The 18,047-nt window shown below is 43.0% G+C and overlaps 1 protein-coding gene across 1 annotated transcript; it reads right to left on the minus strand.

Annotated features, from left to right (window-relative positions):
• Nucleotides 1-1,376: 1,376 nt before the first annotated feature.
• Nucleotides 1,377-6,273, minus strand: HYAL4 (hyaluronidase 4). The gene is given in 4 exon segments (XM_026113036.2): nt 1,377-1,781; nt 2,916-3,005; nt 5,379-6,174; nt 6,176-6,273. Coding segments are annotated over 4 exon segments (1,389 nt in total).
• Nucleotides 6,274-18,047: the final 11,774 nt, after the last annotated feature.

An 18,047-nucleotide genomic window follows, 5' to 3' on the forward strand; every position in this document is an offset into this window, starting at 1 on the left:
TGTTAAGGTTCTGGGCAGAGTTACAGAGTATGTTTCAAATGTTTGCCCGAGTCAAATAGAAAAAGTAGGGAGCTGAATTTAGGTCTCATAAGCCCCTTATTTGTATTACGATAATTTGTCTATTCTTTATCTAGCTAGAGATGCTAATATAAAGACACAATTTATTGCACATGCACATTATATATATATGTATATTTTTATATATATTGTTACTAGCCAAATAATTTGTAATTGTCTCATGCAAATAAATTCTATTTCAAGAATACATAACCCTTGGGAAGCTGGGAAGCTGCAAGTTCACGGAGTGCCTTGGAGACCGGCCAAGTAAGCTTCCTGCTCTTAATCACCTCTGGTATAACATTCTTTCGATGTTGACTGGAAGGAGAGCCTTGGCAGTGTTTCCACCCTCTCTGAAGGACTGCTCTTACAATGGCATTTGGGACACACATAGGTCTCTTGTTGAAGATGATAAACCTGCCCAATCCTGACTAATTGCATCTCTGATGGCCAAGGCGTGCTTTCATTACCTTTATATTTAAAAGACATTGGAGTATTGTCACAGATTCAGGACAGAGGTAGATCTGGGGGAAATGGGGTTCCTGCTCCCAGCACTATTTATTAATTTTATTTTAAATAGTCATAGGATAGAAAAAATAGGAAGGTCTTTGGTTGTGGAATTAGAACATTAGAACATATGCCTCTCTTTCTTGGTTAATATCACCAGAGTACTGCTTGTCCTTTTTCTTCCCTGTCTCCTGACTCTTGTGCTCCTTTCTACCTGGTGGGGGACTCAAAGTATGAACACCTCCAGCATGATGGATGTGAAAGGGGAAAAATGGGCTTGAATCCACCCCAAATGGAAAAGAAACTAGATCCCCTTGCCCTGTCCTCATTTTCTGGGAGAAAGCTCTATCCGATAAGCTATCCCACAAGAGGTAGCTATGGATAGCGTATCTTTCTCTTTTTAAGAAGGAAAACAGTGAACTCCACTCTATTTTTTTTCCACCCACCATCATGGTTGTGGCTGTCATGTGGACAGAAAACTGGCCTCCAGCTCCTCTAAGCAGCCTAATCTCAGAAGATAGGATAGAAGTCCAGACATATTCCTATGACCTGTGTTTCCTGTTGACTAACTCTGAATAAGGCAGGTGCTTATTCAGAGTATGGGTCTTTGACTCAGCCTTCAAGGTGCCCCATTCTCCTCACACATTATATAAAGAGCCTCAGGCCATTAGCTGCAGATTTTGGATTACAAAGTCCTGGGTCCACACCATGCCATGTTAGTTAGACACCTTCAGCCCCCAGCTGGAGATCATGTGAGTCTCTTTGAAGAGACCCCTCTCGACTGACTAACCAGCCCTTTGACTAAGCAGTCATTAGAACATGCTAATCAAAGGCAAAGAAAGCAAGCAGATCACTGAAAACCTTCCGTGTAAGACAGAATCTGCAGAACCCCCTGGATGTTCATCAGCTACTTTAGCTTCTGTACAGTCAGTTCCTTCATAACCTTGATAGCAATGGCAGACAAATTTCTTTGACATTATTTCCAGATCTTCATTTGATGCTTCTCCTCTCACAATAAATCCTTGGTCCTCTGAGGCTTCTATCCTGAAATTCTTAGGATTCAAATGTAAATACTCCTGGGCTTTCCAGGTTCTTCGTACACATCTTCCGTTGTCCTGACAAAGATGCCTACTGTACACTTCAGCAGCTGTTGTTACACTGATAATGTAGGGCTCTAATGCCGAACCAAGGAATTGTTGCACTTTTGTGCAGTTGCTCTGTAAACAGTAGAGAAGAGAATTTAGCTGATGTGAAATTAACCACTTTATTTTTTTCTCTTTTTCAACCTGAAAAATGTACACTATACAAGCAGCCCTCATTAAAGCTGATTGTATTCATTCAGGATAACTTAACTTTCACTAATTTAAAGGATTATTAGAGGGTTTTACACAGAAAATACATCTCGATATAGAAGTGCAGATGTTTGCAAAGGTCTTTAGCAATCTGTACTCCCCATAAAACACTATAGCCTGGAGATCCAGAAAGAAGCCATGGTGCATACTGGAAACACAGGTCATGACAGCATGATAGTGTGGCAAGAGTGTGGGAGTCAAGAGCTGACAGAGGTGCTCCAGGGACTTGACACAGCTGGAAAGGAGCTCAGACCTCCTATTCACATTGACTGAGATGCCACAGCCGAGCATTCATAAAAATTGGCTGAAGCAGTTGAGTTTGCTGAGGACAACCAAACACTTCAGCCATTCCTTTACATGCTAGCTAGGTTTTCTATACTATCTGCCAGGAAAGAAGTGACCCAGAACACCTATTTCACACGGCTTTAAGAAAAAAGTCCTTTCTCATGACAAAGTTTCATGTGTGGGTGTCCAGGATGTGTTGGAGCCTCAGAAATCAATCTTTGAGTTTAATGTGGCCAGGTCCGATATCATGTAATCCAAAGTCTTCCCATCTGATCTCAACAGACTGCTTCATCTGACATGCCCCCACACAAGCACAAACGGATTTCCCATAACCAGACAATTTGCTGGCACCATTGTCCTAGTCCTGCCTGAATGACCTGCTAATCAGGCTTTAGCTGATTTCCTGGTGTTTTATTCTGCTGGAAAAGAATCTTGTCAGGATTATAAATATTGAGGAACTGTCTTCCAGAATGCCTGGTGTTCACCGTTGGTTTCCTTTCCTACCACCCCTGGTCTATAAGCTTCCCAACACCTTGTTGAGCCAGGAGGAATTTTATGTTCCATGGTAATCCTGACCAGGAACAACAAAGACTGATTAAACAGTTAGCTCTGCTGATACCAGGTACTCAGAAGAACTGATGTGGTTAGACCCTGTCTATTAATAGGATAAAATGAGGATGTTACATGTTTCATTTAAATCAGGCACAGGCTTACCTCTGAAGAAGTTAAATTCATATCTCCCCAAATAACAATGCCTGCAGCTCCCAAGGCAGCACTTTCTCCAATAGTGCTAATAAGATCTTGCTACTGTGAAAAGAATAAAAACATGACTGTCAGAATATTTCAGCATTTCACAGCCTTTCTAAAGCAAGCCAAGGGCTTGTTATGCAGCAATCCTTCAGAGTGTATTTTCTTTTCTTACCTGTTCCTATAAAATATTTTTTATTTTAGCTCAAGGTTTGCTTTCTGGGGTACAAAGATAATTAAACATAGGTTGATCTTTGCAAACTTAGGTACTGCCTGAGATGCTAGTAATAAGCAAGTTACAAACACTTGGAAAAGAACGCATTTTAATTACCTTTGATGCAAAATTTAACTGTAATTATCTGCTATCTCGGCATTTACTAATAATCCGTTTATTAAAGTGAGGTTTTAACATGAGAATTCCCAAAATCATTCCATGAGTTAATATCTTGCTGATAAGGAGAAAGAGAGAGTTACTTTCCAAAGCCAATCAATTATTTTTAAGTCCCACTCAAATCTGAAAGCTGTGATTCTGATGGTGTGCATTGTTCTTGCTGCTTTCAATAGGAGCTCACTTAAGCTCTTATACAAACCCTATAAAAAGTTATTGTAAATAGGCACAAATTATAGGAAGGAGAATGCTGGCATTGTGCAACCCTTAATGAAAGAGAAATGCAACAGTTTGGGACTCTTAAGAATTTCAGTTTGAATTTTCATACTCCTTCTATGTGTGTGACCTTAGAGATGTTTTTCATTGTACTTTTTCCTCATATCACAACCTTTAAGGGGAGAGTATTTGGTGCTTCAGTGTTTTTCCCTGATTTGAACAGTGATTATGGATCAGTAACAAGCAAATTACTATGCCATAAGCATGATATTTTACACTGAAGGTGAAAGATCATTGGTGTGCAAGTGGCTCCCTAGTCACCATCATAGATTTAAGGGAGACTGCAGGCCACATCACATGAAGAATCAAAGTATAAAAATTGCACAGGAGCTGGTTGTCTAAGAGGGGAAAGAGGTGGAAACCATTTGGGCATAAAACAGCAAAGAGATACACAGCAGCCTGCAGCAGTCCTTCACCTCTATCTGTCTTCCATCTATCCTCTTCTTGCAAAGCTAAAGGGCAAGCTGGATATAACCACCAAAGCAGGTGTCTACACCTCTTTCAATGCTGACCAGGAGCTATCCACTGCAAGTTAATCATCAGCTTTTCAATGTCCTTCCATCTGAATGATTCAGGGCTATCTTCATTCTGAGTGATGCACACCATTCAGAGTTAGGTCAAGAAAGTTGTCAGGTTTTGGAAAGGAAATTCTCTAGCACGGATCCAAAGCCCAAAGAAAAGGTGGTGTAGATAGCCAGAGATGCAACATATCCTAAGAACTCCCAAGAGGCCATTGCATTCAGATGACTGTTTTCTGTAATCTCCATGTTTTGTCAGGAGGTGAATTGCATCGTTTTCAGAATGCACCTCCTGTCACACATGGTAAATTAATAAACCAGAGAGTGGGTGACCACAGAATGGATACAAATGATTGGGTACATTCATCTCCCCCAGCCCCACTCAGACCAAGGGAAGGTTTTCCCTTCTGCTGGGATCCTCTTCCACTTCTTCCTCCCCCGTGACATACAACATGCACATTGCTTCACAAGGCACAAATGGGCCCAAAGTCAGGTCTTAAGCCAAGAACAGGCACATGCCCTCAAGCTGGAGAGAAGCGCAGCCCCTTACTAGGAAGTGTAGTAAGTAATGGCAATGCTGGGGGAGGAGTAGGATCTAACAGAGGGAACTAAAACTCATTCCCACACAAGGTACCAGCTCTGGACTGCGTACCTCACCTGCAAGACTGAATACAGCCTTTATAAAGAGAATACAGCTCACTCTCTGAACTATAAAATACAGAATTTGAGACCTGTTGGTAAAATAGTTACTCTCTGCAGGGCAGAACTAAGTCAGGGTTGTGACAGAAAAATTAAGCTGTTTTTTTTGAAAAGCAGACTACTGGTTTCAATTTCCCATTCTGATGTGACACCAAACAAGTTGCTAACATCTCTGCCTCAGTTTCCCTTCTATAAAAGGGAAAGTTATCAGGGGATTAGTTAGTAATTGCATACCTCAGCAGAAGAAGGCACATCAGGGAGGATTAATGTATTAACTATCTCCGGTGTACTACATCAGACTGCTGAAATCCTTTTAATCCCTTCAAATGCATGTTTGAGTATAGCACAGTGATGAACTGAAGCAAAAATCTATGTATCTGAGACCTATATTTTCCTTCAGAACGTCGAGCCCTTTAAAGCATGTGGACAATTAGCATGAATCAGCAGAGCTGTCCCAATTAGGAGTGTTCCCATCCCAAAGCACCATCTGCAAGAGTGGTTAAAGCATTAATTGTGGTTAAAGCCCACATTGCTCCAGCAATAGCTTACCATAGACAGAAATAATAAAGGTTCATCTCTATAACCTAGTCGAGTGTACACAAATACAGGCAAAGCATAATCTTGAGATGTCATGGAGGAAATCGTTATGGATTCACTCACCCTAAACTGAGAAAAGTGCAAAATGTTTTGACTGTTTCCAAGGGATTTCTTAATGCCAATGGAAGGATACAGGGCTGCACTGCTATCCCAGAGCCAGAAAAGTTCATTGTTCCTCAAAACTTCACTCTTTGGGCAGGAACCACTGTAGTTCTGATCATGGAAATTGTAATTGTGACAGTCAGAGTATAAATAGTATCCCCACAGGCCCTTTGGTGTGCTTTTCATTCCTAATGCAATTGTTTCCTTCATAAAAGCTTTTGCACTCTTTTCAAAGGAAAGTCTGGCTAAATGCTCAACATCATTTGCTGAAATATTCCCTTGCAATTCAGAAGTAAGTTTCCTGGGCTTTCTTCTGTAATCATCTTTTGTGTCCCAGTTGCGAGCCCACTGAGGCCTCCAGTACTCCCAGGCTATAACAGCTAATCCATTGAAGTCCTTGGCTGGGATGTAATAGTTAATGTCATGGCCAGCTTTTTCCAGATGCGTTTGCAGACTGAAGTTCTGCGGTAGGCCACCGTTAACAGGGATTTCCTGTGATGTGTACCAAGGATAATAGCCAAGCCTATTAAAATAAAATACGGTCACTTTCTGTCCTCTTGCTGTAGCTAATGGGCTTCCAATTATATGGAACATTTTCAAGTTCAGTATTATGTTGTATCTCAGGGAGCACAGGTCTGTCAGAGCGCCAGGCAGCTATAAAAGGTTTTCTCTGGAAAACTGGTGGTCGGGCTGGTTTCAGAGCAAGGGAAGAAGTCTGAATGAATGTTATGCACAGCCATGCCATGAGTTGAAACATGTGAATAATGTATAATAGTATCCCATTTTCAGGCAGTATTTTCATGATGTAAGAGACAACAGTAGATGGATCTCCCAGATTGTCTGTAGAGCATAAAAGAAGAGGTATTACTACTTGTTCAACATACAGCTATATGAATATGTATCAGCCATTTCTAAGGTACCACTGTCTTGTGTGCTGAAGAAACAAAGTGGTCACAACCTAATCCAAACAAAGGAGGCGATTCTCAGCTGAAGCAAATCAGTGTATGTCTGTGGAGTGTAACTGCAGAAATTAGCAGCAGCTGCTGCTCTTGCCAATCCAAATCCTTCTGAAATCACTGAGGATGTTACTGTCACTTCAGTGGGCCCCAGGGTGTCTTAGTGGCCATGGCTGTTGTAGCTGAAAAGGTCGATGAAGAAATGGTTACCTTATTCCCCCAAATCTCTAAATAATAACAAAGATAACCATCAAATCAAACTTTAGATTTTATCACCATCTTCATAGCTTTGTCAGCCTGCCTGACTGGTCTAGTACTGTGCCAGCTAGAGATGCTCCAAACAGCTCTAAACAAGCACACATATTTCACTGTCATTGCACAGTACCGTAAAGGGATACAAGATCAGACCCCTGGCAGCAATAAACCAGATCCATGAAAGGCTGCTCTGAACTACTTATTAGCCTGGCTGCATTATCACATTGAACTAGCTCCTTACAAACCAGCTCATATTTTTTTGCACAGCACTGCATTGTGCAGTGTGGACTTTTATGCCATGGCCTGTGGCCACATGTACAAGCGAAATCATTAGTCACTCCAATGTAATGCATCAAGCCGCTAAAAAGCTTACATTGTTTGCTATGTCTGTACTATGTATATGTATGTGTACATACATATATATATAGTATATATGTGAGTTAAACAGCCATAGTGTCATTGCCTGTGGACATCCTTTGCTCACATAATACAACCATCTCTATCATAAAAACATGCCCCTTGTACAATGCTGATATGCCCCTCTCCATGCAAGTAGTACTGCCTCAGCCTCCTTTGCTTTACTCACTCATCAGCATGGGAGTTGCTTACTCAGCCTTACCCACACCCAGCCCCTAGCTCCCCTCCCCATTCAGAGCCCTAGGGAAATCCCACGCAGCAGTACAACTGACACCCCCCCCCCTCCATTTCTTTGCTATTTTAGGACCTAATTTTGGGCACCTGCAGCAAAACCATCAACATCCAAGGTGGTGACCCCAGGCACTTTTAGTAAGCCATCGATGCTTTTAGGATACAAATCATCTGATGGTTTGAGACACTAGAGTGATTTGATGTGTCCTAAAGAAGCCAATTCCTTCTACTAGCTACAAAGGCAGGCCACAGGACCAATGCATGTGCAGTGTAGACATGCGGAACTCAAAATTTCATCAGAGAAATCTCACCCCTAGAGACTCACAATATTGTGCATTTAGTGAAGAGTAGTCCCAGATTTTCAAAACCACTGTCGGCAAATTAGATGGCTGACCCATATGAAAAGGCAAAGGGAGTAGCACACCTAATTTGCATTAACATGCCTTTTGGGAAATGGCTTTAATGAAAATTAGCTTAATTTTCTCAGTGTCTCTCAGAAAGAATATACCATACTGAGAAATTAAACTCAGCAGAGCCACTCAGAGCTTCTCAGCATTATAGGCCAAACTAAATTTTGTCGCTAGAAGGACGTACAGCCCAAGCTGGACCAAAGCAGACTTGCTCTTGCGAGGGGACAAGCACCCAAGGGCCAGCTGTAGGGAGTGAGGGGTCTTTGTGCCAGCACCAGCCACAGTGCCTCCTACTCCAGCCTTTTCCCTTGGATCAGCAAGAGCCTTCTGGCTTTCCAGGAGGGAGCAGGGAGGCTATAGATGGGGTTCCCAGCCGTTTGCTGCCTACAGCAATGCTCTGTTTCCCTCAAAGGAGCTCTGACATGCAGGCAGGCCAGCAGGTCCCCAGGCAGGTACCCGCCATGCTCCCTCTGCCAGCAGACGCCCCCCACACTAGTGCGTCTGGCTGTGCACAACTCTCACTGTTCACAGAGAATCGGAGCTGCAAGAAAATCCTACCAGAGGGCAGCAAATCCCTACAATTACTCTTCAAAAGTGCCTATGTGCTCTGCTTTTCAGTTCCCTCAGAGAGAGCTGTGCTGATGTCAGGCAGCGCCCAGGCCTCTCACAGGCCGGGTGGGCAAAGTGTCCCTGAGCAGGGCTGAGCACAGCCCTCGGGGCATTTGCCCGAGGTTTTGGGGAGGGCTTCCTGTGCAGCGCCTGTACACATTGATTCTCACCGCGCGGTATCGCTTCGCACCGGCGTGCGGGTGGCCGGCTTGCACGGGGCCAGGGCTCCCGGGCAGTGCACCCCGAGGCCGGCAGCACCAGGACCAGGGCTGCCCCGCCAGGCCGCGCGGCCCCAGCATGCGCCCTGGCCTGGATCACCGACCATCTGGCCACTGATAATATCACTATCAATAATAATATCACTGTAGGTTATTGAACACTCCAGGGAAGTGGCAGTTCTGGTTCTGCAGCAGCATTGGCTGATCTGGCACAGAAAGCGCCCCAGAGGAAAGCTTATCATGCGGGGACTTACATGGAAAGGCGCTTGTAGTTGTTCTACTGTTAAGAAAGAAAGAGTCACCATTTGATATTACACTGTGAGGGCAAACCACTGAGGTTTACTGGCTCCTGAGTTTATTTCCTTTGGTGCACTTCACCATCACATGTATTTGAGCCGGGAGCAAGCTCTGCAGGCGCTTGTGTCAGAGTGCTGGGAGGAAGCCCTGTGCCCAGTCTGCTCAGTGTTGTTCCCATCAACCAGGCTTTTTAAATCTGATTCTAGTTGTGCAGCATTACAGTGCACACAGGGAACTTCTCCTCCCCTTTCTGCTAGGTATTTCTCTCAATTATGTCTGTCATAATTGCCAAAACGCAGGATGAATGTATCCAATTATACCCCTTCTGTTAATTATGGTTGTTCTGTGAACTGAGTCAGTGCAGAAGCAGCCTTGGTGTCCAGCTGACAGTCAAAAAGCACAGTCGGCAGCTATTCCCAATAGAGAGAAGCAAGTGGTGACCTTATGTCTATATTAGACAGCAAACTAGCTAGGCCTAAGCAAAACCGGCTTAAAACATACAGCTGAGAATTGAATAGGCACAGAGGACAATACTTGTACCAGATCACAGGATCATGCTGAAAAAAAAATAGCTAACTAAATGATAAGGGAAAGGCTTAGTATTGATTAGATTATATAAGCCCTGTATTCTCTATCCCAGTTAATCTATAGCTAAGAAATGTATGACTATATGACATTGACTCAGCACAACGAGTTGATGGGCTTAAAACAGGCTGTCTCAACAGGCCAGTCAATCACCAAACACCCTTCACAAAGAGGTGTTTGGTTTTTTTAAAATGTGAATTTTCACACTCACAGAGATCCAATAAAATCTCTGGATTTTTACAGAATTATCATTTTGTTGTCTTTTTTATCAGTAAAGCTAAAGCTGATACACTCAGAAGTCTCATGAGCTGGAACAAATTATGTCTGGTTTAAGTCACACCATCAGAAGCGACTCTTGTTTTCAGTGCCAGATCTGGATGTGGAGGCAACACACTCAGAGGCTTTGCAGATGCACAGAGCCCAGAGACAGAGACAATCACCCTGAAAGCCAGTTGCTGCAGCCTGAGGGAGGACAGTATGGGAAGATGCATCACTGCTATCCTCTACCTTTCTTTGTCTGGATGGGGGCTTCTTAGACCAAGACATCCTTTAGCTAGTGGCCTGGGAGAGATGCTGTGGGGTATCTCTGTTAAATTATTGAATGTGAGGGACTGAGTATTCAGCATAATGAATAATAAAAATGGAGCAGGACCTCACCTAGCATTATCTGACCAGGGCTTAGTGACAATGAGGGCTGACATAGCTTAGTTTCAAACCCTTTTAGTAAAATGTTCCCAATCAAGGTGCTAGGAACCCTGAGCAGCATGAGCTGCCATATAATATTTGATAGTATTTCAAATCTAGTGCAGAGCACCCTTAAAATGCTGCAAATTAAAGTGCAAGTCTGTTGCAGCATAGTTATTTCTCATAGCACCTGTGAGCAATAAGCTGAATAAAGATTCAAAAGCTATAATTCAACATTTTAACTCACCTATGGCATGCTAGGAAACAGATACTGATAGCAATTTTACAGTAAATTTGAACCTTCTATGACAAAAGATTGGGACTACTAGACTGAGGTGAGCAGATTGTAGCAAACGAGTTACAAATCTGTATAGTTTTCTTCAGGACAGTAACCTGGTCTCTATCATATCAGTGCTGTTTGCTGCCATAAGGGAGTTTTCCCAGTGTCTATGTGAGAGCACTTGCATTATGGTGGCCTGCTGGAGAGCTGGACTGCTGAGTGTGAAAAATGAAAAAGATTGATCAAGTGGCCTTATGGCACATTCAGCTCCCCCTCCACTACATGCTACATAAGTCTCTCCCATTTGTAGACAACTACCTCTGACAGTGGTCCAGGCACAGAAATTAAATCCATACTTAGCCCTAGCAAAAAGGGAGCTGGTTTAATGTCTTCACTTAATATCTCACAGAAATATCCATAAAGTCAGTCTTTATGCTTAGCTTTGTACTTCCATGATGCTGTTGACATCAGTAACTACACTAATGTCTGGTATGTACCGAAATAATGATAGGGCTCCTTTGGCCTGTGTCTAGCTTTGAAAGGTTCCCAGTGCTCCATACCAGAGCTTTCCCCCTGTTTTAAATACCAAAGGTTTTCCAGTACATATCCTTTAAAAAGAGGGAACCCTTTGCTTTATTTTGGACTTTTATACTACAGAATCAGTATAATGGCCTGGATACTGACATAGCATGAGTAGTTGGTGTTGCCTTCATGTGAGAGCATATTAGAAAGTTATAAGAATTACACCACGTGCGAAGCAAGGAGACTTACACTCCAGGGTTACGTCAGCAGCATGATATGAAGTCTGTGGTCAGGAGCTGGCTTAAACTCCGGGTCCCGGGATGTCCAGGTTTCCTGTGACACTGCTGGCTGTTCATTTATTGGTAGCTCAAAATAACCACACTATGAAGAGCCAAGTTTGGCAGATGTGCTTAGAGGACCACAGCATAGCAGAGCCACCCACCTGACTTAGGCTGTTTGCAAAAAAACAAGTGTGGGCCCATTTTAAGACACAAAAACTCCTTGAGCTCTCCCTCTCCAGAGGTCTTCACTGCTTTTCTGGGCATCTAGTGTGTCCACATAGTGTGGATGAAGGGTGTTTTTAGACTGGGATTGGGCTTCATGGAATGTTATTACCATCCTCTTTTTCCTGCATTTCTGCAGCTACTGAGAGAAAAGATCAAATACCAACAAATTAGTGCTAACTATTCTTCATAGCATGTTAAATTGTGTTGAAATGATTCTCTTAAGAAATAGTTTTACTCTCTGTCCATTTTCCTGATCCAATTGTATGGTAAATCCCAACTGAAAAAGCAAATAAATGATACTTAATGTTCTGAGCACACTCTTTTCACAGAAATTAAACAGAAGGTTAGCCCTGCCAAATAGGAAGGGGTTGACTGTCCTCCCACTAACTTTCCAGTGAGTCCAGCAGAGTTACTTTGTACTTGCATTAGGATAAGATCAGCCCCCCAGCGTCTGCAGAACGAACTCCCACACACGAGCTGGAATGATTACAGCTTGCACCCGGCATCAGCAGATTCGGGTGACATTCCTTTCTTCCTCCTCCTACAGAATAACTGTAATGCAACAAAGACAAAAAAAGGCATTTGACTTTTTCCCCACCAGCTGAATATTACATTAGAACTAAATGTTATTGTTGGAGGAAATACAACAATTCAGCGTTGTCAGTCTAAGGGATTTTTGCAATTATTTTAAGCCGGGAGTCATGTAAACTTCTGTAAGCCTCATGTATGGATTGGATTCTACCAGGAGGCTTTGAACAAATTTAGCAAGCCTCACTCAGTGGCAGTGCTCTCACGCAGCCTCTCCACGCAGCTTTCATCAAAAGTCGTATGACCTGCTGCTTCGCTGTGAGCACAGAGAGGATATTTTAAGGAACTGCTGCTGACCATCCTTGCAGCAGCGGGTGGGTGCTAGGAACTAATGGATTAGTGCTAGCCTAAAAGGGAAAATCTGAGGATGAACAAAGCAAATATGAATAGTTCATGTCTGGTTTTCAGCTAGCACAAATCAAAAATGATGTATTATCTTAAATCAGATGAGGTTGTGCCCCTTTAAGAGTGAAGGAACACAGAAACATTAAAATAAGAGATTGCATTCAGGAAAAACAAGTGCTTTCTGTCCAAAGTGAGTGGGGAACTCCACAACCCATATTAGCATCTTCACTGAAATCAGGTCAGTTTATTAACAGGTCCTGATCCAAGTATACTCAGAGTGGGGTGAGAGAGCTAGGAGACCCTTCTGAGTATTGCTGCTGAGGAATGAATGCAACTTCGGTACTTACACATTACCTTTCCTTCTCAATCAAGATATATCAATACCAAAATTCTTACAGAAGCCCAAGGAGAATTTGTCTTATTTCTCCATTCTCTTAGGTTTAAAACATTTGTGATTAGTCCAAAGTGCACAAAACAAAGTTTGATGCTGAAACTTAAGAGAAGAGCACTTGTCCATACAGCAATCTGAAGTCTCCAAAGGACTTCAGTTTCCACTTGTGCAAATTAACCCCATGCAATCGGCATCACTTACCATCGTTAAGCCTGAAGGACTTAAGCACTATATCGATCACTGGGTGAGGCCTTTGTGCATAACTGAATTTCCGAAGCTTGAAAAAGCACCTTTGATAGACTTGCGGAGTGGCCCTGCCTCCATCCTGTCCTCCCCGCCAGGCCAGCTTGTATCTTGCCTCGGTTCGTGCCCCCACCAGCACTCCCGCCGCAGCCTGCTCTGGGTGCCGAGGAGCAGGAGGAAGGCCAGAAGCGCGGCCAGGGCTGGGGCTCTCCCATTTAGGTAAGTCTTGTAGCAAACAGCCACCACCAGCACCTTGGGCCTTCTCCTACCGCATGAACAGGCAAATATGCTCCCTCTGCCCACTGACCCAGAGCAGCCTGAAGCGGGGAAGAAGGCGTCTGGAGTGAGTCTGTTTTAACATGCCCGTTGGGAACCCTGTGCAAAAATGAAGGGCCAAATTCCCTGAGTGTTAAAATGCATATATTGAAGCTCACCTCCACCAGACCATTCCTTATAGTAAGAAGCATGAGCGGCCATGCGCAGGAAAACAGGGACAGTGATACGAGGTGGTGAAAGCAAACGTCAGCCCAAGAAAAGGCAGCTGCCCTCTGTGTACATGATCGTCTACCCTTACTGCAGTCAGGGACTGACTTACCAGTCCCATAGGGTTTCCCTAGCATACTTGTCTCTTGCTGGAGGGAAATATTAAGTGAGTGGCCCCAAAACCAAGGTAAGGAGCAACTGTAGTAAGGCAAAAAATAAATACTTTGTGTTCTCTTCTGAAAACCCAGTATCTGAAGGAGCAATATAACAAATAGTCTTAATAACCTGCTAACTGACAGAGAATGTTATTACTAGCACAGAAACAAACACCATTTTTCCAAAAGCTGCTCACAAATGTCAGAAAAAGCAGAAACAATATTCCAGGCTTCTTTTCACAAACCCAAAAGGAGAGCACCTTAAATAAAATCCAGAGAGTCTTGCTGTAATGGAAAAATGAGAAAGTAGCTTTGAATCTCTCTGAGAAAACAGACTGCCAGTGTAGTAAAGCATTGCCAAAGACAAAAAATAAATAAATTGTCTGAAGGGACCACTTTTATTGTTAACATAAGAGCAATCATATTAAAGAAGTTTGAAATACTGTCCTTTGAAATTACAGAAGACTGCTTATTTTTAGCTTCTTAGATGCTTTTAGCTTCTTGTGTAAACTAGGTTTCATAATACACGTAATCTGAATCTCTGCAAAGACCGTAAGTGCTAAGCTATAAGGTTATGTAACTGCCTCTAAGTTTGTTTCCACATGACGGAAAACAAAGCCTCATTCCTGTGTTAACTCTTCTGCTCTTTTGGGGCCAAAGTTAAATATATAAATACATGTATTTAAATATACACACAGATATATTTAGTCATGTTTTCTTATTGCAACTTAAATGAGATATTCACTGAGTCAGGAAAATACAGCCTTGAAATTACTTTGATGACATTAAATAAGGGATAAACTGGTATATTTTAGCTATTAAAAATCACAAAGTTAAATCTCAAATACATTCTTACATTTACTTTATGAAGCTACCAAAAAAGTTCCCACCTCTTCTCTAATTTGACATCTAAACGCTCTCAACTGCTGCATGTTATGGTATGCAGAAAGTGAACAGTGCCATTGCTTAGTTTCTGTAAAAACATTCTAGTGTCTTTAGTCTTATTAAAGAGTATGTGACGTTGTTTTGTTTTCTTTTTTAAGGACTGAATTTTTGTCTTTGAGAAGCTGTACTGTTCCCAGCCTGTATTGTTCTTCGAAGTGCACAAAACTATCACTTTCCAACTAATTTTTAGCATAACCTGTGTTGGCAAATACGCCCACTCTCTGAGTCTGGCACAGATTGACAGGAAATTACTTTTCCTGAAACATAAGCAAAAAATAAGTTGTGGCTGCCACAGTGCCTTAAGTGTATCAAAGTTTCTTTGGTGAAAATCTTCTCATTATGCATGGTGTGCAACCTTAATTCACTGCCTACACAGTCTGCTTTCAGTGCAAAACTAAAGCAATTTTTAATTTAAGCAAAAATTTTTATTTTGACAAGACATTTTTAACAGAAAAAAATGTACATATGCCTGTTTTTGCACAGTGCCACAAATTGTAACTAGCTGATCTGAGCTTTCATTCTGTTTGCACTTTATAGGTGAGTGATTTTAGCTCTGTTTTGTCTAAAAAATAAATCCAGTTTTTACAAATCCACTGACCCAAGCAGAGACTTTGCATTAGGGAAAAGCTGAGGAAACACAAAAATGCTGGTCTGATTACGGTAGACCAGCAAGCTTTTGTTTTCATCTTAAAGTCTCAGGGGCAAAAGGGGACTTCATAGGATAGTTTAAATATTCATGGTTTTTGAGCTGCACTGTCCAAGGTGAGACTTGACTTTGAGCCCTGACTTTGGCCTCTGGTTAGATATCTAAATCTGAGTTGGTTACCCTAAAGAGCCCTTAGATTTAGGGGAGCTACACAGGGGCCCTCACGTGCCTGTATACCTCCTCCTTAGCCAGATGTGCAGTGCTCTGTCCTCCAGCAGCATGAGCTGCTCCGGGCACTGAGGCTGCCTCTCCCCTACCCTGGCCACAGCTTGTGAATTAATATGAGGAGCCAGTACAGGGAGCTGATCCAGGAGAAATCAGCCTCCAGCCCAGCCCCTGGATGAGTTCCCAGCTCAGTGCCCTGAACCCACTTGCCCGGTGGTGGCCCAGGCTGCAGTGGCCATGCCAGGCAGTGGGAGTGTAGCCGAGGGCAGGGAGGGAGCCAGGCTGGCCGCAGCTCGGCCTTGCAGCTGCTGCCAGCACTGCAGAGCTGTGCTGTGCGATGGGTCGGGTGAGTCACCCGCTGACACTGCCAGCTCCTCCCCACTGAGTCCTCAAGTTCATACCAAGGCTGCTTATTCATGATATATTGCCCTGAGGGGGCAATACTCAACTTAGGGTGTTGCTACCACTACACTATGGCTTTTGCCCACGCCCGTAGCCTTGGCTCAGCTGCTTGAGCAGTCATGATATGAGTCAGATTGAGGAATCTCCATCTTTCGGAAAGAAAGACTTTAAAAAAAAATACATTGTTTAGGGCACTTTTTTAACAAGGAACTTCTGAGCTGGATGAGCACTCAACGCAAGGGCACCCAAACAGCCCTGCTCACACAAGCAAGGGGACATCGCACCACAGTACAGGGTTGGGAGTTAGAGGAAAGCCTGGGAGTGGGAAGAAGATGCTGGTGGCACCCAAAGCTGGCATTGTTGTCAAACTGGGTCTGCAGCCCCACACATCTGCCTGTCAGATGCTGAAGTGGAGCAAAATGAGCCCCAGCCTTTCCAGGCTTGCTCAAAACATACAACTATATATTAGGTAGAATACCCGGCTGAAAAAACTCTGCCTTTTTCTTGCTTGCCACATGGCTTCCACACTGATAAATTAAGACTGGTATTAGTTATATTTCCAGACATGCGAAAGGGATAATATACAGAAATAGAAAATCCATCATGGAACAAATTCATCTACAATGGCCTTCATTAGATTTTAATGGGAGCTTAGGATGAATTGCATGTAGAAGATCATGACCCTACAGACTGTATAATTTTTGTCCACCCAGTCATGTTTTTGCTGATCACTCAGACTTCTGGGTGCACAGATCAGGTGTTTTTATCCCTGGAATGAAAAGTCACCTAACATTAATGAGGTGACTTTAAAAACAAATGTTTTCATTGCTTTGTTGGTACATTTGCAGGCAGTGAGGCAGTGGTGAGGGAGAAAGAAGAAATAAGCAAAGCATTTCCCCAAATTTCAAAATTTCAGAATGTTAAATCAGCAAATCTGAAAAAGCTGGAAACCTGTCAGTTGTGCTTCTGTTGGTATTGCTAATCCTCTGATGAGAGGTAGAAGATTACATGGCTCCACAGGTCAGCATTTGGGAAGAGCTACAGGGGTCCAAATACATTATTATCCTGAAGCAGAGGTAGTCCAGACAGAAAATCCTGATTTCTCTTATCTCAGGAAACTAAATGCCCACTTCGGAGGATCGGCTCTGCTTTAAGAATTGGTTCTAGCTAAGGAGATCAGCATAGAGGTTTGTAGCACAATTCTCTGCTGCTTGTAACTCTCCTCCTCCAAATAATTCTAAAACAGATGGAAAGGGAGGGTGCATCTTCAAAGGCTCGACCATCCACCTGGACCAGAAAAAGTCTTTGTTAAGTTATGTGCACCAGTATGATCATGTAAGACCTACCACAACAATTGCAAATAGGCCACTTTCTATTTATTATTTGTACTACTGTAGCATCTGGAGTCTGACTTTATCAGAAGTACTATCAAAGGCAGAAATGCACTTATAAAGAAATAAATTGGCAAGATTGTAACTGCATGACAGTGTTTGGGAACATCAATGAAACGGAAAAAATTAATGAGGAGATACATCTCCCCTGTCTTCCAGATAGCTGAGCTTTTGAAGAAAGCCTATTCATTTGAATTAGATTCGAGTTTTTAGACCTAGATTAGGTGTATCAATTCGTCCATCATTTATTTTGAAAGCTAATATTAGTTTAGTGGTAACTGAAGTTGAAAAATGTCCATTATCAAGGTCAGAGTACTCCACATTTCTCAGCAAGAAATGGAAAGAAAAGATGCCAGGACATCAGTAAGCCCTTGGGTGGAGGTACGGTGGGTCCTCCGATGAGCACAGCACCCACGAAAGAAGAGAAGGGAGTAGACGAGTGTACGGCCTCCTTTGATTTTGGGGCAGATGCGTCCTGCATGACCCTGCTGAGCATCGGGCCATGGCCAGCCTCACATGGTGCCGCTCTGCGGTCAGCCAGTGCAGTGCACTGAGTGAGTGCCACACTGCAACCCTGTAGGGCTCTATTGCCTCTGACCAGGCAGGGCATATTCACCAGGGTGGCTAAGGGGAACAAATGTATCCCAACTTTGGTACTAACTGGTGTAGTCAGTGGTCCCATCTGGGACCACGCAAAATGTGGGAACCCTTACATTCAGATGTACAGCGCCTGCC

This window comes from Dromaius novaehollandiae, chromosome 1 (assembly GCF_036370855.1).
Source record: "Dromaius novaehollandiae isolate bDroNov1 chromosome 1, bDroNov1.hap1, whole genome shotgun sequence".
NCBI classification, from domain to species: domain Eukaryota; kingdom Metazoa; phylum Chordata; class Aves; order Casuariiformes; family Dromaiidae; genus Dromaius; species Dromaius novaehollandiae.